This window comes from Vanessa tameamea, chromosome 13 (genome assembly GCF_037043105.1).
Source record: "Vanessa tameamea isolate UH-Manoa-2023 chromosome 13, ilVanTame1 primary haplotype, whole genome shotgun sequence".
NCBI classification, from domain to species: domain Eukaryota; kingdom Metazoa; phylum Arthropoda; class Insecta; order Lepidoptera; family Nymphalidae; genus Vanessa; species Vanessa tameamea.
The window spans coordinates 12767931-12788934 of NC_087321.1; the positions used below are offsets into that span (position 1 = coordinate 12767931).

General features: G+C 36.3%; 1 protein-coding gene across 2 annotated transcripts; it reads left to right on the forward strand.

The window, feature by feature from the left end:
• Positions 1-796: 796 nt before the first annotated feature.
• Positions 797-20672, forward strand: LOC113403663 (calcitonin gene-related peptide type 1 receptor). Of its 2 annotated transcripts, none has more exons than XM_064216800.1 (7): positions 797-831; positions 17572-17714; positions 17834-17944; positions 18169-18269; positions 18346-18437; positions 18546-19308; positions 20597-20672. In XM_064216800.1, exons 2-7 carry the CDS (start codon positions 17639-17641, stop codon positions 20639-20641), a joined length of 1188 nt encoding a protein of 395 aa, XP_064072870.1. In that variant the 5' UTR covers positions 797-831; positions 17572-17638; the 3' UTR covers positions 20642-20672. The 2 variants fall into 2 exon arrangements, with proteins under 2 accessions (XP_064072870.1, XP_026500031.2); XM_026644246.2 differs by lacking the exon at positions 797-831 and adding an exon at positions 6063-6241.
• Positions 20673-21004: the final 332 nt, after the last annotated feature.

Here is a 21004-nt window from a genome sequence, read left to right on the forward strand (position 1 = left end):
TTTTAATATCTATGAACTTGATACTTATTCATGATTGACGAATGTTTTAAATAATTCTGAGTGCCGAAGACATTACGGAGTAACGTGCAAGACACGGGTGATCGTTTCAGATAAGTTTTTCTTTTTGTGGCATAGCGTTCTATTTTCACAAACTCGTTTCAATTAACTCCGATATTTCGCCAAAAGTGAACGAAGCTTTCAGCAGTAATGACGAGGATTATGTTTCAGCGATGCCTGCCGGCGTCTCTTCAACGACAGAATATACCCAAAATGTTTTATGACTTTCTACGATATCACCCGATACCTATCTTGATATATATTGACCGCCATATACAACGCTTTGTCTACAGTAATATTTGCATTTTATTTCTATTAATCAAACCAAAATCAGCAAGTAGATCCGACCTGACCATAACGACTGCAAACATCCAAGACCCATGAACAACCTGTAGGTTTGCGTACGAAAAACGATAAAATATTGTTACCGATGTGTTTAATACTGTTGTATGATATATACATATTATTTATTTGTATATGATATAGTAAAGTGGAAGAAGTGATTCGCTAGTTGTTAGTTGGTGTCGCTTATTGAAATAGTTTCTATGGCGTGGTTTGCCCTTTAAACTCGTGCGGTCCGCACTCGGTGAGAAACGCTAGGAATCCCGTCCGGGTTCATCCTTACCTAAGACTTGTGACGTTATGTTCACAACGTTAATAATTAAAATACGACAACATCAAGGATTTCGTTTAAACCAGACGCTTTGTCTGACTGTGTACTAAGTATTGCTTATTGTTCCAGACCGAGAAACACCTCGACGCGACCGCAACCAGGTGAGGCTGATGCTCGGGCAGATGCGAGTTGATATAATAAGTCGTGTGATACAAAACCACGTATCAAAATAGTAGAAAAACCCGAGTGTAATGAATTGAATAATATATTTAGGTAGATTTTAATCTGACTCAAGCGTTTAATTTGTTTTTAGTCAAACTCATTTTACAAAATATCATTAAAAAATATTCTTTAATGATTTTTTCGCTATCATCGGCTGCCATCCTCACGCCAACCACGCCACGGAGATCTAATACACGAGTGTGCGCACAAGCGCAGTGCGCTCTCTGTTGACTCACTCTCATAATTAAATCCATAACGACTAAATAGAGTCCGACGCTGGCTGTACGTGATTTCGAGGCACGGATGTAGCTGCCGACTGCCTGATTCCGGTCTGTTGTTAAGAGTTACTTGAAAGAAAGACCCAAGTAACTCGTTGGAACGACTCGGGAATCGAGCTCAGGTCTTCGGGATGAGCAGGCTTATAAGCTAATCGTTAGATCAGAGAGCAGTAAAATTATTTAATATATTAAAAAAATATTCCTCTAGGGAATTCAATTGACGCGTACTTCTGACGACTGCCTGTTGCGGAGGAATTGCTTTGCAATTGCTATTCATACAGAGTGTGTTTGTGCCCTGGAGACATTTCGTAAGCGAGCTTCGAGTCACAGTAACTAATGGTATTCGACGGTACAGGTGACTCAAATTCATGTATTTAGACGATGACTAATCGTAACACTTTAACCGCAATGGTAGAAACTTTAATATGTTTGTTCATTATACTAATGATGATGAAATGTTCATGAAACATGAATTCCTAAACATTAGTTATCTTTTGAATATAAAATACATCGTTACGCGCAACAGGTTCGTCGGCCCGGGTATGCGCTGAGCATTTATTTTATAGAATTCAATGAACTATTAATTCCAGAGAATAGTCTATTATTATCAAATGTATTTTAAGCCGTTCATTCGAATATCGTTATGATTGCATCATCATCAGTCATCACGGCATTAATGTGGTCATATATTGTACACGACTCTATCGTTAAACGATCGACGAAACAAGCGGCTCTAAACAAGGATGAACTGTCTCGCGCGTCTTGAATATCAAAGCTAATATATGGATACGTAACCTGCTAGCATCAAATTGAAATATCAATGTATTTACTGATGAATATGAAAGTAATTATATATGCTAGTACAACTTGAATACCACGTGGGCAGCTGTTGCTGTAGCTGTTGCAGCGAGACGCGTGTGACGGGCGATCACGTATCACTTTTGTATGCATTACGTTATGTTCGAAGCAGAATGGCAGATTTATTCAGTCCAGCTTGAAGTTGTTTCTGAAGCATAGCTCCTGGTTGTTTAGCTAAAGTTCAGATTTCAGAATATCAAACACAAAATTAATTGCTCTCTTTCTAATAAACTTTTTGTTTGTTTATTTTTGCGAAAAATAAGTATTATTGTTATATATAATCCTAAACGCTCCGATAAGAGACAACATCGTTTAAATAAATAGTTTTCCACTCTTCGAGCTGAATATTTACTATTAATATTTACTATACACACGAAACGCATCGTCATTAAAAAGAAATGCATTTCGATAAATATACCGAGTCATATACACGCCAAGTGACAAATAACTTCAATCGTCATCCTTATTATACGAGTGGACTTGTGACATTGAATTTACACGTGACCATCCTCAAACTATTTACTGAACAACATCGAAAGAAGAGATTAAAATAGAATCCGAATAGGCGATATAGTAAAAAAGAGGTAAAATTAACAGCATCCTTCTTTTCGGAGTATGTAAGTATACACTTAACTTTCAACTATAATATTTTGTAAAAAAAAATCCGTTCTACTTACCGCGTCCCGCGCACACGACGCGAGAACTGAAGTATACATTTCTTGTGATCGAAGTATTTCGTGTTGTGGCCGTTAATCTCACATCTGCTTTACTTTAATTATTTTCGTGCCAAATTCGCTTCGGTGAGGATTTCTTTCCATCGCGTCCACCCGACCGCAGCGCCCATTACCGGAGCGGCTCGTCCAACGAAGCCAAATAAATACAGCTCTTTATTTCCAACAACAAACTGAAAACACACTCGTATACACCTTAAACTATACTTCTCATATTATATTGATACCTAAAAGATTTTTTTTATATCCTTAATAAGTTAAGCCTGTCGTTGTGGTATGTGATAAGATTAGAATATCAATTTTAAGTAAATTGTATAATAAGTTTTCAAAGAACTTTTTTTATGGTATTGGTGGCAAACGGGCAGGAGGTTCACCTGATGGAAAGTGACCACCACCGCCCATGGACTTCTGCAACACAGGGGCGCTTGCAGCTGCGTTGCTGCCTTTTAGAAATGAGTACGCTCTTTTCTTGAAGTTTCTCCATCAGTCAGTATCGGTTCGGAAAAACCGCGGGCGGAATCGGAATCTGGTTCCACAGAGTGATAATGCGAGGCAGTAGACGCCCTAAAAATCGCGCTGTTGTGGATTCGATCCCTATATTCTATTATGTACATTTACGTAGGAATTTCATCAAATGTTTGCAGAAACTTTAATAAAAAATCCTATTGTTTAATTATATGTTTTGTTCGCATCCAATCGAGCGAGCGAGAAGTAGTATGGTAGATAGAAAGCTGAAACAGATAATATTATAATAAGAATGCTGTCATGTAGTAGCAGCTTCAGTTAATGAATTAGTTGAGCTTATTCCGTCTGCGCTGCTCTTGGAATATTGCAAACATTAAACTGAATTGCTATTTGTAATTTAGATCCAAGTAAATTACTTAGAAAACAATCGTAACAATCCTTCGCCTGTATCTAATGCCAATTTTCTGTAAAGGAAGTAAATAATAAATAGGTTGATCATATCCCTAAGGAGGTATTCTTTAAAGCTTATAAATAAAAGGCTCGAACGAATACGCGCGCACGAATATCTTACGAAACCAATCAGCCAATATTCCCGAATCTTTAAAGTAAATATTTGGACAACACCATAATATGATCTAGCCATAAATTAAAATTATGCTTAAAAAGTATTGTTCTGGTTTATAACCGACGGCGACTGGATAGGGCGGCACTCCTACCCATAACTAATTAAATATCTGCGAAACTTCTTTTACACCGGTCCATGGTTTTATTTATTAATATTATAAATTTAAGTAATGTGTCGGTTTACCGTTTTGTTTTGACATCGAATATAGTGAATAAGTTCTGGAAAATATTACGGCAGATACGATATCGTAACCAGATGTTGATTTCACTCATTACATTGGACTGATCATAATTCGATAGTTTATGTAAGTGGGATCAACACTGGACAACAAATCCATAACAATACACTCACGTGTCAGAATGGACGATGGACACCATATTATGATAAACAACTCTAAGCATTAAGATTGGTTGAACTGGTTTAAAATTTAGGTTCAAGATTTCACCGGCACAAACTAACAACAAGTTAAAATAGAAATAAAAATCCCATCAAAAACATAAATGTAAAAATGGGAGCCAAGTCCAATATTATGATATATACCTTGGTTGTTGACTTCAACGACAAAAGAAGTGAGATCTAAATGGGTGCCAAATTCAATGGTCCTTCCTGAAATTTATTTATAACTACATAAAATGTAATTTCTTCTTATAACTTAGGATAATATATTGTAGTCTAAGGTCTGTCTTGGCTAACGGAAATATTTGGATTTAAAAAAATTAAGGGTGGTATTCAACTCGTTATATATTCACGTGAAGACCTTAAAATCGACATTAAGACCGGCTGTCATAAGTTTTGATTGCTGGTTTTTATATCATTTTTTTATACATACATACATACATACAGTTATTACAGGAACTAAGTATATAAGCGTTCCTAATAGACCCAATAAAATGAAAAATTATGATAAAATGATAAAAATTTACCAGCTTCAGATTATTTCCTTTGTATTGGCCTAATTATCTATCTGCATGCCAAATTTGAACTTTCTAGGTCACCTGGAAGAAGGTAACTAAACAAAACTATAGTTTTGATCTATTGGTCAGTCAGTGATAAAAATGACGATTTTAGACGTTAATATCTAAATAACCGTTTGAGATGCGTTTATGAAATTTGGAACACATATGTATCTCGCGAGTCTCAATATATGAGCCAAATTTGACACGTTTGTGTCAAATAGTTTTTGAGTTATGAGGAGGTCAAAAGTGGCTCCAAATGGTTCGTGTAATATTACACACGGTGCTTTGCCACTCGCCAGTTCTGTTACTTGAACTTGGCTGACACGCTACCGCGTGTCTAGACTTGTGTATATTTAACGAGAGAAATAAATCTATTTGTTTTACATTATTTCGTTTTCAAGACAAAGCTTTTTATTGAGGTTTTGAATAGCCAGCATCGTTCGCTTGAAATGTTGAATTAATCGAAAAACCACCTGCTGGGTCCCACGAGTCAATTAGCCAACCGTCCGGCGCGCCTCACTTCCATCTCTCACACTATAAAATTGAAAAATCGATTTAAAATTGTGGATCTATTACTGGGAGGAGGAATAGATAGTGACGTAGGCGACGAGTCTTATCGCCTACTGCCCGTAGCGCTCGAGCGACTAACGTGACAGCTCCGATGCGAGACTACTTAATTTAGCGGCGCTGCCGGCGAGTCTTCGCGTCGCGAACGCCCCGTGCTGGTGAATACTCTACATAAAATGAAAGTCCACAATGTTTCGACTTTTTACGAAGACGTGCTAATATTTACGGAATTTAAACAATGAGAGGAGGGTAGGTATTTTGAATATCATTTACGTTAGAAGTTAGTAATATGTAGGTATATCACGGAGTTGCTGTTTATTAATTATAGCTTTCCATACCAAAGCTTACAGCTCCAAGTGTTCTCCTTAAGAGCGGCGTAGGTCTTATTTCACTGCAGCAGACATTTATCTGTGACTTACTTTTCAGTTTTCCATAACTTACTAACGTTTAATCTCATTAATATTTATTCTACATGACATTATTATCTCAGCAAAATGTATCTAGTTCTACAATAATTGCACGTCAATGTATTTTTAAAGTTAGAAAATTTTATGAATGTTTGTAATGATTTGCTTTGTTACTACATACCTATTTTATTAAAAAAACATGTTTCAACGATGTCTTTGATTTATCACATTTTTGCCGCTTAGGCGGAGCGGCAGCGTTATCCGCGGGTGGCGGCCGCGCCGAGCCGGCCGAGCCGCGTTAGTTGGCGCGCGGACGGCGACGGGCGAGGTGCGAGCGGCGCTCGTAGTGAGTCTGACGAGAGTCGCGCCACACGCATCTTAATGAGTGACAGTGCTAGTCAACGTATTCCGTAATGAAAACATGACGACTTCCTTAAACTGAAATTTGTGAAAATAAGAAAGGTTTGTACTGTTCATGACTAGCTATAAGTTGGTCTAGAAACTAAACTTCACAAAGTTGTGCTAAAATCATAAATGCAAGCGAGTGCAGAATTTACCTTTACAATAATAAACAAAAAAATTACCTCAAAATCAACTAAAGGTTGTTATGTTTATTCATCTTTACCTTTAGTCTGGCAATCCTCAACCAGATTCAAGTATAAGTTCATTTAGTTTTAAAAAATCATATTTTATTAAATTAACAAACATTTTTATCCCTCGTAAATGCTCTCTATATGTTCAAACGAATAAAATTGTATATTTTTGCCCGAGACGTGATGTTATCAATTGACAGATATATAATCCTTGTACAGGAAATACTGAACACGATTTATATGTAAATTCGTACGAGCCGAATTGATTATAGAAACATTGGTGTAATTTTGTATGATCCCATATATATATAATTTAGAGTAAATGAAATCTTATAAATTTTGAAGTGAAACATCTATGCAGGCGCCTCGGGGGTAAGAATGACTCGTTTACTTCGTATACTTTTTTAGAAAAAAAAACGCCTGAATTTCGGCTCAGGTTCCATCACATGATAGTTATTATTGTTAAAAAACAGCATTGTAAATCTGTTTATTTGAAAAGAGCAACTATGCGAGCTTCTTGCCGTTTCTTTTCGCTGGAAGCTACTTTCCGAAAGGGTGGTAGTATTTAAATATCGACGATTCAAAAACGATTCATTGTGAAGTTTACTTGAAAAAATTGATTTTGATTTGATTTTATCGTATCGTATACCGCGACGACAAACGGTTTATGTTGCGGGCCCCTCTTCTCGTGCGTGCGTGCGCGTGTATATACTTCGTTTGCTATTTCATAAAATAATATTTAAAAAAAATATTTAATTTAACTAACGGAAGGAAATTAAACACAGTCTATTCAATCAATTACGGTGTTAAACATCATCCGGGCGTCCCGGGACGGCTCCGTATATCTTTTTAAGAGTCAAATTGAAAAGAGTACAACAGGTTCCCGACTCTCCTCTGGGAATATGTTCTCTTAAATCCCGTATCGTTCAAAAGCGGACCTTAGTAACAACAAAACTCTGAACTAACAACGTTTGTGTGCATTGTTGACGGAAACGACACCCAAACGACTCGGGCTCATATTGCACTATTGCACCCGTTTTCAAAAGGTTAATCGCCACACGGCCACTGAAAGTGCGAAAGATCGAAAAAGAGAGTGGCAAGGATATAGGAATACGAAACTAAATATAAAATCTTATAACCTGATTTTATAACGAATCTATTTACAAAACTTAATAAAATAATTAGTTGTTATACTTTCCTACCAAGCGACGGTGCCGATTATTAACAACTTTTTTCAATTTAATTTGTAAAATATTTCATGTTTAGAAAAACAACGATTTATTCTTATTAAAATTTTCTCCGGTCCCCTCTTATCAGTATTGGCCGCGTATAAATGATTTAATTTTTCAAAAACAATCAGTATAAAATGACTACGAGTCAAGCTGTTGTATGCATTATTTACAATACCTATTTACGCGATTGCGACTTTACCAAACATGAAATTTACTTGTTACTTTTAATATTTTACAGAAGCGAGGCGGGTCTTGTTACGACTGCCGAGACGTTTCGCTCCACAGTTATCACTCCTCCAGTCGCCCTGTTGCATCACGTGCGTCGTACGAACTTGCGCAGAGCGCACGATTCCGATTACATCTGGAATTAATTTCCTCTGGAAGGTTACGAGATACTTGACCGGTCGTTTTCTAGTTTATCAATTCTTATTTCAAATGCTACGTATGTTTCTACTTTATTAGCTGAGTTGAAATTATGATTTTACGAAGAAACATCCAATCCGGCGTGTGTGTTAATAATTGATTAATTATTAACATAGTGGCGATTGTAACTAAGAAGAAGTTCTTTGTACTATGTCTGCGTGCGAAACATCGTCATGTTTCGTCGTAAGATGGGAACGTCCCGGGGCACCAGCTCCTTGCACGTCGTAATATAAAAGCGAAATCTATAAATATTGAAACAAATGCTTAATTAATTTAAACACTGAAAATGTTTTAGGGCGGGTCTTAAGTAAAATCTCGAGTTATTGCAACAAATAAAAATCTATCTATTTTAATATTATAAAAGCGAAACTTACTCTGTCTGTCGGACTGACCGTCTGCTTGTTACGCTTTTATGGCTGGTCCACTAAGCTGAATTTGTTGAAATTTGCTTTTAAGGTGGTAACCTTGAACCTTAAAAGCGGATATAGGCTTTATTTATATCCTTAAAGCGATAAAATTTAACATTTGTATTTGTTTGCGAATGAAGAGTAGTGTGCCAATTTCTTCAATTTTTAAGATGAAGATGTGCGAATGTTTATACAAGTTATTGCAAAAAGTTAAGTTAAGATCTACAAACAGCAACAATGAGAAGAGGTTTATAAAACGGCTCAATCGTTAATATCTTCAATCAACAACAAAAGAGAAATACTTTTTTGGATTTTTTTTAATATAGTGCACTGCTAATAACGCTAATACTCTTGAATTATACTCGTGCTTATAGGACATTCGAAATGGTAAACCGACTTATTATTATACGTAGCTAAAACTCGTAGCTAGAATACGCAGTATAGTTTAATTGAGACAAAAGACAAAAAAACATTAAAATGAAATCATTAAGTATTATCAGAAAATGCTGGAAAGATCGTCAAAATCGCAAAGCCTTAGGTTAGTTAACGATGTGTATTTCGATCAACATTTTTCAGCTTTTGTTGCAAGTATCACTATCTGCCTTAACTTCTTGCACTTTACTCTTGTAATAAATATTTTCCAACGAATAAGTAAGGTCAATGCTTACTTATTCGTTAAATCGAAATATTTTTAGAATAGTAAAACTTTGCAAAAAATAAAAAGATAAGGTGGATAACCTAAACACAGGTGAACAATTGAGCTCACTGACTTGATTTACAAACAATATATTAAAATGTTGCCTGCAACAGCTGTCCGTATTTAATCTCACAATCTATGTACTAATAGGACATATTATGTCCCATGGTCAGCGGCAAGTAGAAATAAACGCAGCTCTGAGATAGAAATTATATATGCACGTTTACACCACCTTACAAATCGTCTTCTAGTACTACGTTTTGCTTTTAATCATCTGGAGTTATTAAAAGTGCTCGAGATATATGCCTAATCCAGATCAGTAATCGCAACCCGTGTAAAAATAATAATTGTTGAGTAAACGAAAATAAAAGAAATAAACAGCGTGTCTTTCTTTACAATTAGAACTAAAAATCCAATGACCAACCAAAAATGTATCTTCACAATGCAATCATAAGAATACATATTACAGCTTAGAGGAGCGATACACTGAAACCGATTCACTCGTCAACCGTCAACTTTCAGTCAGATGATTGATGAAAACTTCTATGGGAGGGAAGTTCTAAAATGTTAACGAAAACATGATGTATAAATTTCTATAAAAAATATTATACCAGTGGAGCTTCATGGCTGTACCGATAGTTTAGAAACAGATAACCTAGTTGTGAATAAATAATAAACTGAATGAAAAAAATAAAATGACTACGAAAGTAGGGATGCAGAATTACCACTTTTGCTTGATGAATGCTTAGCTTGCTTAGTTTAACCATAATTGTTATACCTACTATATACTAACTATAAGCGGCACTCATTTATCAAAATACATATATCCAAAACTGAATAGTAAAGGTTAACCATATAAATTATTATTTATTATAAATTATGATTTATGATTAATAAATTATAAATTATGATTAATGAATAAAGCAGCTTAAGAACTCCATTTTTATGTATAAAACAACATTTCCTGAAATGTGAAACTTTATCTCGTCCATATGTATTCTCGCTGATGACTTGCGAGATAAGTTGTGTGTTCGTAAACATCTTATTTTTTCACGCTTTCGCAGTTTAATACCGTATTACGAGCTCCACAACTTCCAACTGCTTAATCTCGTGAAGTTGAAACTTCTCAATGTTTTTTTAATAAATCCTCGATATATAGACGAGCAAGTGCCGGTAACTTCTCACCCCTCCCATATATTATCAGCCGAAGACGACAGGTGGCAAGAGAATGATATTGAACGTCTCAGATTTGATCATAATACGCCGACGCAATTATTATAATAAAATATCGAAGGCATTTGTTATCTATTTGTAAATAACCGTCGCTGACTTTTGACGGGTGTTATTAAGCTTTACAGCTTTTCGTAGAGGGCATGTACATATATATCACTCTAAATATTGGTGAAAGATGTTTTGAAATCAGGTGATTCGTTTAAAAAATACATAAAACATCCAAATTAAGCAATTTGATCTCTTCTTAGTAAATAAAAAACAATTATTCTAATTTTTCGTTTCACAACTTGTAACTTTATATTTTAACATCAATATTTACAGGTCTGCCAATTATTAATTTACAAATGGTTTCTATACATGTTTCTGTGACACCCAGGGGGCGCGGCGCCACCGGGCGCGGCGTCTTGCGATATCGTTTTACCGATAGGCTGTGGACGTGTCGTAGCCTCGGGACGGGGACTCCTTTAGACTCCGTCTGCTTTCAGTTTACTCTGCAACCTCTGCTAAAAACGATTTTAATTTTGCATTTGCATATATGTATAATTGAGGTTTCCTTTAAAATTTCGTATCAATTCATTTTTCATTTCCAGCGTTTTTTACATAATTGAAACAAGTTGAACTCTTTCCGTGAATTCGTATCTACATACCATAAGCACGTACAACAATAATTACATATAATTACATATCACAAATATGTAATTATATGTTGAAAAATTCAACATAAATAAAAAAATATATATAAAGAGAGTTCGGAAATAAGTTAAAATAGACCCAACGTGCAATAAGTAAGCAAGTCGTGTTGCTATTAAAATAGTCTCTACTGCAGCAACACAGTCGTAACTGCCGTTTACGGCTGACTGTATAGTTCAATGTTCACTGTAAATTATGAGCATATGGAAATCGTTTGAATACGAAACTGCAACTGCCGCCAGTCGCGGCCGCCTCGAGAGAATCGTGACGAATGCGTTCGCTGAGCTACATTCAGTTTATGCATCTGATAAGGCTTTGGTCTCGATCACATTGCACTGCAAGGCAGAAACTCACAGTTAATACTATAATTACTAATAAACTAACATCTACAGTAATTTATATTTTCTTTCTCGATTTTTTTTCCTGAAACAGGATGTCTCCCGGCAGGCGGTAGGCGGACGAACAAATGTGCCACCTGATGGTAAGAGTCGCCATAGACATAGAGATTGGCGTTGTAAGAAACATTCACCATTGCTGCACTACCAAACTAAGATGCTGTATCCCTTGTGCGTTGCTCAATTATCTTTCACACCGGAACACGACAATATCGAGTATTGCTTTTGGTGGTAGAATACTTATATGATGAGGGAGTTGTTCCTACCACCAAGTAAAATAGTTCGTTAATGTCAACCGAAGACCAAAAAAATATTCATATACATTAAAGAAATTAATTATTTTGCTCAATTTTTGAAAAATTATTAATTATAAAAATTGTTACATTTTTGCAACAACACGTAACACAATACAAACGTTAATAGGTAGTAAGCTACTTTCTTTGTCACGTTTCAGCAACTAACATGCTCCGTGTGTTGCTGTTACTCCCAGTCCCCAGTTTAATATCTTCAACACGCATCACGTGACAAACGCCATGTTTAAATTACCGAAGCACTTTGCTCGAATGAATCAATCGCGAGACGATTATGGATAATTTTATTATTGCTTGAAAATAACGATTTTTCTAATTGAATTAACATATTCTTCCGGGAAAGACAATTTAATACGATTACCGTGAGTGCTTCGGATTACAAATACTTCACCGAGTCGGTCGCAAACTAAACAAAAACGAAGTGTTATTACTTTTTATAAGAAGCTTTACCTTTATTAGCATTAAATCTATTTTGTGATATTACGAGTAAGTAGATGTCAGGTTTGTACCGACGCATATTAATACATAATATCCATGAATTTTCGGAGGCAATAATGATCGAACAATGCGGTGACCTCCGGCGGCGCACGTCGCCACTTTATGACACACATTGTTTGAGTGACGCTCTGACACATTCGACATTCAACATTCAACAGGAACTGACGAAGCTATTGAAATAACACATTTTAATAATCACCTGGCTAATAAAATACTATTTGACGATAAAAAATGTTTCGTTATTATTTCTTTCAATATAATAGACTAATATTAAAAATAATAGAGTAACTTATTAATGGCTGGTTTTGTGGGTTGGCCAATAGAGAGTCGTGTTTTTTCGGTCAAGTAATCCTCATTTATATATTTCATTGCTTAGACTTGTGTATCCCGTGTGCCTCGTGTGCCTCGGGGACCTGAAGGCGTTAGTCTCGCGCTAAGACTCTCTGCCCGTGTCGGATTATGAGGTTAATTAAGAATACTCAAAGAGTGCACCAATATACGCACACACTTATATTTCTCTCTTCTGGTCGTCTCCGTTGATTGTAGGCACGGCAAATAATTATCCTAATAACCCTGAATATGTACCCTAAAATATAAAAGTAACCCCTAGGATAAGGTGGCTTCCTCTAAACACATTATATCGATGATAAATTAATTATTATTGAACAATTGTTAGATAAATATTTCATAAAAGTTTGTTTTGTTCTGCTGGCTGATCTTTCCGCAGACGGGTTTTATTTTTTTAATTTATTTAATGTTCTATTTGCTTAAGAAAGGCACAAAAAATGAAGTTAACTGTAGTTTAGTTTAATGATTCTCACAAAGTATACATTATTTTCAAATACATATAACATATAAATTACAAACGATCTATATAGCTAAATATTTATCTTAGACTTTGCAATTCAATCTTACGAGAAATTAAATAAACGTCATGCATTGCAGTGCCACGAACAGATCGGTAAGCGAATGTTTTCACATCACTTCTATCTTATGAGCATTAAGTTATCATGGAGCCAGAGAAACAATATTTTTGGTCATAATTAAAGAACATTCCATTCTGATCATCAAATTTTTTGATATTTTTGATTAAAGTTTTTGTTGGACCGTTTAATCAACTTTCAATTTAATATTCTACTATTGCAGTCATCATACTTCTAAATACCGTTAGAAACGTTTACTTGTGTGGATTTTTTCATAATTTAGACTAAGATTGAATCAAACCTAAACCAGTTTTGTGTAATACTTGTGAATATACACGTACGAAGGGCAAGGAAATGTTTTAATGACGCAAATCTAATTTGAGACTAGGCCGTACACATTCGTACAGCGTTCGCTCGGCGTACGACGAGCGCGCGAGTAGTGTGGTGTGATCGTGGTCGCGGTTTGACTTTAATTGATTCCAGTACCATATACATACACACACACAATGTATGCTTCTTCCACGAACTTGTCATAATTCACGCATTTTTAAAATAAACAATTTTAGTGTATTTTGCTTGTTTGGCTCGAACGAAACAGTCCTACTTCAAACACCCGCCTCCTGCCTCACGCCTCACGCCGACTCGTATTTGAGTTTCGGCCAAATACGCAGGTGTACTCGCCGACGCCTCTCGTGTGCTCAGGTTACTGTTTACACTAAACAGTTTTGTAACTTCTGTTGCCTACGGTGTAATCATTATTAAGAATAAGATTTTCGTAATAAGATTCAATATGACTGTACGAATTTGAACATATTTTACGTCAGTCATGTGGTAAAAACATATAGACAGATAGAGTTGCTTTTACAACTACTATATTAATCTCATTGAAGAACAGCGATAGCCAAATAGCTGAAGCCGTATGTAAAAAAGTATTGAACTTATAATTAAAGTCAAAGCTAATTCATATTTGTTTGATTAGAATTAATATAATAATAAATTAATAACCGATCGCGAAGCGATGCGATGGGTTCATAATGGAATTCTTTTTATTTTGCTCATCTAAAGTGTTGGGCGATCTTTAGAAGATCTAGCTGCTACTTTGATGATTTTTGTAAAATTTCGTAAACGTATTAACAAATAACATTAAAAAAACAGTATGTACTGTTCTGCTGTGCTGCACAATTACCGAACCGTTTCGCCCAGCGCTGGTCAATATTGTCTCCTCGTGTTGACTCTTCATTACCACCGCGCGGAAGTTTACCTTCCGCCGCCCATTACCTGCTTTCGATAAACTGTTATGTGATCGATTTTGTTTACGTGTACTTTAAAGAGTTCACTTGGAGTTTAGTTCTTTTTATTGTGTATTGTACATATGTACGTCGACGACTCGTATCTAATAAAAGAAGCTTCGAAAGTTAGTTAGTTTCAAAATTTCCTTGTTAGAGTTTTAAAAATTACATTCGAATAAAAGCTAAGAACTGAGCTACCGTACAAATTATGACCACTGGGAAAGGTAGCAAGTATGCTAGCAGTTTTTCCTCTGAGTATAAATCACTAGCCCGCCTCTCGCCAGCGTCGGTATGGGAGAGCTGGGGAACCAGGCTCTTTCTATCACGCCACTAGACATCATCACGACTCACGTCTGTTCTAACGGTCTCTTTAAAATTCACATGTTTGCAAATTTTTGTTTTTCAAACTGTTAATACCGTATTGGTAATGTCGAGGATTATGTTTCTGACTACGCACAAACTTTGTTTGTAGACAAACTTTGGTATCGATGTCTCCACTCGGTGACAAAAACATAAACCACATGGAGAGTAATAAAATAGTAAAAAGGTATCTAGGAATTTTATCCTTAGACGTCGGCAATATATTTTACTCAACGTGCATCAATGCAGGGTACATTAATGAAGTTTTACCTGAGGCCAACAAATTGTTGCGGCAGCGTCGGTCTTTGTTCTTTGTAGCAATTTACGAGCGGCTTAATTGTCGGGACGCAGAGTGCGGCTTTTTCATGCTTTATTGAGTAAGCTCATCTCGGTGATAGTGCTGGGTGCAGACCGTTACATTTACATAATAATATATAAGGCAAAAGACGAATTATATCATTTACATTTCTGTGTATATATTTTTCAATTTCTATTTGACGACAGTTTGAATCCGAATATAATAACGTGAAAACCAGCGTAAATGTTTCTCTACGTATTATATTTTATTACGTTCGAACTATTTAAAAAAAACACTTTTACAAAGTTCTTCAACCGACCTCGATAAAATAATTATCGTTGCAATATATTAAATAACCTTTTACCCAGCTTCCTGCGGCAGGATGCGCTTTAAAAGCAGAGCTGACTAATTTGTAGCTTCTGGTATTTTGCCTCAGCATCTACTCTGCTTCGGTTAGGTGTGTCTACAGTTTTGCTAGTTGACTCATATAAATTGTAATTATTCCTCGTAGCTCAATAGAAATCACTTAGTACTATCAAAAATGAATTGTAATTGCTTATAACATCAATCGGATAAAATGTTAATGGCACAGGGGAACGAGGACGTCGTCGCCAGGAATTCATCAAGTAGTTACATCGGCGGGAAACCGCGCGTGGTCCCGTCCCTTTGGCGTCCATTCCTTTGACGCTAAATGTTGCGGCTTAGTTGTAAGTGATGAAATATTTTGTTAATGGAAAGACGTTTAGCCGTATACTATATTATCGTACTATATATGTACAGCATAATGTCCTACGGTATTATGCTTTGGGGTAACGCAGCCGCTATCCATACTATATTTGTGCCGCTGAAGAGGGCTATTCGCGCAATCTATAACCTAGGAGCCAAGGAATCATTAAGGTATAAATTTAAAGAAATTAAGATATTAACTGTTGCTTCTCAATATATAGTCTGTAATGTTTTGTATGTACGGAAAAATATTTGTTTTTATGAGAAAATGTGATTCTCATACCATTGGTACAAGGAACAAACATAATCTTGTTACTTCTGTTACTCGACTGCATAGAGTCAGTAACTCTTTTGTGGGGCAATGTATACGCTTCTACAACAGGATCCCAGAAAGCGTTCAAAATGCTTCTGTTGCCAAAATTTAAAAAAATTGTTAAGGAACGCTTGTGTGCTAAAGGTTACTATACAATTAGTGAGTTTATGTTTGATAGCACACCTTGGGAATGAAACGATGGCTTCCTGGCTGTTTCTATTCATATACAATTATGTATGTAATTAATTTGACAAAATAAAAAAAAAGACCCGCTGAGTTTCTTTCGCCGGTTCTTCTCAGGTCAGGGTGTTCCTTTTTCCGAACCGGTGGTAGTGTTTAATTTGACCATCAATAAGAAAGTGTAATAATACTTCTATGTTGAATAAAGGAATTTGAGTTTGAGTTTATCTCTTTACCTTTATGAATAATAACAAAGTCTAAACAAATAACTTATGCAATACTTTTTATTATAATAAAATAAAATTGTCAAAGATTACATGGTATTCATAGCGACATTTATAAACTTTTAATTTATTTTTCAAAAAGATCCACAATAAAAGTTCCATCGATGTGAAAATAATTAAATACGTTAAACAAGAACTAATTCACCGTGCTGAAAAATTCAGTCTTCCTTTAAATAATTAAGACAATGTTTAATATACAAATATAAAGATACAGATTTAAAGCCATTTTTTACAATAAAAGTAAAGTCTCTCGCACTTGAATGATCGTTATTAATATAATTATTCTGCAAGGGTTATAATTCGTCATGCACTCTTTATAATAACAAATAACAATAACCAATGACTGTCATATATTCATATATTCTTACATTTGCAAAATAATACGTTTCATAATATTTTTAACTTAGCTGTTTCATAAATTTAAATAATTTGTAAAAAAATACATTGGGAAAGAAGGCATATTATTCAATATAAGATAAAAAGCTTGTTAACTTCCAGACAGGATATATTACAAACATATACAATTATATTTAACTAACATGACTTTGTATTTTTAAATGTTGAAAAAGCGTAACTACTGAATTTCTTGCCGGTTCTTCTCGGAATCTGCATTCCGAACCGGTGGTAGCTTCACTTAATATTGTTTGTGAAATGACGATTCAAAAGTGCTTGTAAAAGCCTACTTGAATAAAGTATAATTTGATTTTGATTAGTAGTCAAGTCATAATTATGATCATATAGAAGTTTATCTGTATTACAGATCACCGTACAGGATATATAGAGTTACGTGTGTGGCGTTGATATGGACATGAAATTCCATTGGACTTCATTTTCAACTATCTGTGTTTTTGTCAGTTTTTCGTGGGAGAATATAAACCGGTTGACGATTCAAAAGTGTTTTTATTCCAGTAAGAACATGATATTAATCCTAATTTTGCAGGTGTGAGATGTGAAAAAAGGTGAGGTCAAAGGAGTCCACAAGGCAGTGCGTCGGTGCGCGGAGCAGCATGGATGATCTGGACCGAATGGCGCGCGACCGAGCCGCCTGCGACGCCAAGAACAACGAAACCGCGCCGCCGGACGGTAACGCACTCGCTATAGATAGATTATTGAGATGTTTGTGAATCGATGTTGATAATTATTAAGCGAAATAAATGATTTCGATATTAACGTGTATAATGTTGTGAAAATGTTATCGACAGGTATTTACTGCGAGGGAACGTTCGACACATGGCTGTGCTGGCCGCACACTCTCGCAGACACGATAACATATGCGCCCTGTCCTGACTTCGTTCCCGGATTTAGCACCGACTGTGAGTCGACTTATTTACAGTGATTTTATTTTATAATGTTTTAAATAAGCAAAATATTTCGTTTAATGCACTTTATATCTTACCATGCACTCACTATATATGCATAATATTATGTTTTTTTTTTATATTTGTTACCTCAGAACTCCGTCATTTATGAACCGAACTAGAAAATTATTTTTGGTCTTTTTTGATATTTTTGTTAAAACTTTTGTAAATTGTTACAGTATTTGCTCATAAAGAATGTACTGCAAATGGTACTTGGTGGCAACACCCGCTGTCCGGACAGCCGTGGTCGAACTATACGACGTGTGTCAAGCCTGAGGATGTACGTCCACTAAATACTTAATGTAATTACGTTACGTTTAAACGACTTCATCTTACTCTCTCCCCTCCTCTCGCAGGACGTCAGTGACATCATAGTCGTGTACGAGACGGGCTACAGCGTGTCGCTCGTGGCGCTCCTGCTGTCTTTGGGAATACTTTCATATTTCAAGTAAGATTAAACGGGAACTGATTATTAATTTTCTCATTATTTCTCATGATTACTATTATGTTTATCTCAGTCAAAGAGCAAGTCGTAACGAAATCTTACTTATTACAGGAGTCTGCGCTGTGCACGAATTACCGTGCATATGAACCTCTTTGCATCTTTCGCACTCAACAACGCTCTCTGGCTCATCTGGTACAGAGTGGTCGTGCGCTCGCCGGTCACTGTGAGGGAATCTCCGGTGTGGTGTCAAGTACTCAACGCAACTCTGCAGTACGCGCTGCTGACTAATTACACGTGGATGCTGTGCGAGGGGCTGTACCTGCACACCGTGCTGGTCAGCGCGTTCGTGTCAGAGAGACGCCTGGTTCGTGCGCTACTGGTGGCGGGCTGGATGCTTCCCGTACCGTCGGCCATCATCAACGCTGTGCGTCGTGGCATCGCCAATGAACCATTCTGCTGGGCCGATGATGGAGCGCCTCGTCTCGAGCTGGCTATTCTCGTTTGCGCAGCTGTACTCCTCAATTTAGCTTTTCTTTGCAATATTGTGAGAGTTCTTTGCACTAAGCTGCGGGCGGGGGGCGGAGCAGGCGTAGCGAGACCTTCAGCTACCGTACTGCATGCTCTTCGTGCTACGTGCTTGTTGGCACCTCTCCTCGGCCTCCAATATTTACTGACGCCCTTCCGACCGCCTCGAACGGCCAGTTGGTGGTTGGTCTATGAGTATGTATCGGCGTTGACAACCTCGCTGCAAGGGCTGTGCGTGGCCATACTCTACTGCTTCTGCAACGGAGAGGTGCTTGCGCAACTTCGTCGTCGCTGGCGGGTGCTCACTTTTCGTCCGAGAGCGAATTCCACAACGAATACCACAGTTTCGGTTCGTAAATTTCAATAATGTTAAATGCCACCGTTTAATCTTACTAAAATAAATAATTAGTACCGTTTGAGTTTATCAAATAATCATCGATCGGCAGTGGATACCTGATAATTGGATGGCATCGTAGTTAATAGTATAGAAACTTCCATAAGGTCATAGACGTATTTTTTATATTTATATCTATGCAGTAAACTGATTGTTTTTTTTGTATAATATTACCTATATTTTAAATTTACAGTTAATGCAACTTTAAAAAATGTTCACATATCATCACTCGCAGATCCTCGCGGAGGCATCAGTCGGCTTATACTTTCTAATTAAATTAAAATCCGCGTATTAAAAGCGCTTATTCCAAATGCCACTTGTCAATTTCTGTCATTTTTAAGCTTGTTTGCGTGTAACTGCTTTTGCGTTTATAATCACTACTACTAATTCTACAAACAAAAAAATGATTAGTCTAACCTTTAAGAACATTGGTAGTCTAACTATAAATTAAAACCAAATGAAATAATTAACTCATTCATGAATAAATACAATTTATTGAGGAAACTAAGGTATTTTTTTAAATTTAAGTTAAGTGGTAGGTTAAAATTACTAATAAATGCTTGATACCTGGTTCTAAACTAATAATAATTGAAAAAATACAATTGAATTGCGAACCTCCTTTTTTAAAGTCGGTTAAAATATATTGTCATCAGTTTTTTTTATATCAGTTTATAAAATAGCTGTGTCAGTGTAGCACGCAAAGACGAGCTCGGCGCGGAATGCCAATTTGTGCGTTGCGTATTAATGTTAAAAGGTACAGGTCATTTTGAAGAATTAAATGTAATTGATCGTAATTTAAATCTAAATCATATGTTTTTTTCCTTAAAAGAAGCCTTAAACTTTATAATTGCAGACGTATTTACTCGGATACCGATGTAGGTAGTTTTGTAGAAATAACATGAAGTTTGAAATTTAATATTGTGGATTTAGCTTGGTTTTTTCTCAAAAATAATAATATAATATTGTATCAACACATTCTAGAGAAGGCAAACAAGTAAGCTTTTATGTAGTGCTTACAAAAATAACTTACAACTCATTTGTAAGGTGAAAATTTTTTGAAAACGTGCATTTTTAACAAATAATCAAATATCAGTAATGTTTATTTAGGACTTTTTCAATAGACTCTATTCAAGAGACTAAACTTTTGTACAGTATTTTTTGTTTAAGTAACTGATAAATACTCACAACCCCTTTAAAAAATCTCGTGAAAACGGCTCATCATAAACGGTTCTAAATGTTTCAGTTTGTACGGTCTGCCGGCGCGGGCGCGGGCGAGGAGAAGGTGTGACTGGCGGCGACGGCGGGCGGCGGGGGCGGCGGCGAGGCGGACGCGGCGCGCGGCCGGCGCATTCGCTTCGAGTGCGGCGACAGCGACGAGGACGCGCCGCCGCACACGCGCCTGCTGTGAGCGCCCGCCGCCCGCCGCGGTCTTGTCGCGCAGTCTTATCGGTCTAAAATTTCAAATCAATATTTGTAGTGCATTCCACTCCTACTTAAACAAGTTCGAAAAAATTAATAGAAACAACTTAATTTATAATTTATGTACGATAAACGAAACTTACAATTTTTTTTATAAACGGGTTTTACAAATTAGTAATCACTAACGTCAACTCGGGGCTCGTTCACCATTTCAGCCAAAGAGTATAATACT

Coding starts and splice junctions, on each gene's coding strand:
- LOC113403663 (XM_064216800.1), top strand. CDS start 17,639: ATGGATGATCTGGACCGAATGGCGCGCGACCGAGCCGCCTGCGACGCC. Junction 18,270..18,345: donor CGTGTGTCAAGCCTGAGGAT/GTACGTCCACTA, acceptor CTCCTCTCGCAG/GACGTCAGTGACATCATAGT. Junction 18,438..18,545: donor GGAATACTTTCATATTTCAA/GTAAGATTAAAC, acceptor TACTTATTACAG/GAGTCTGCGCTGTGCACGAA.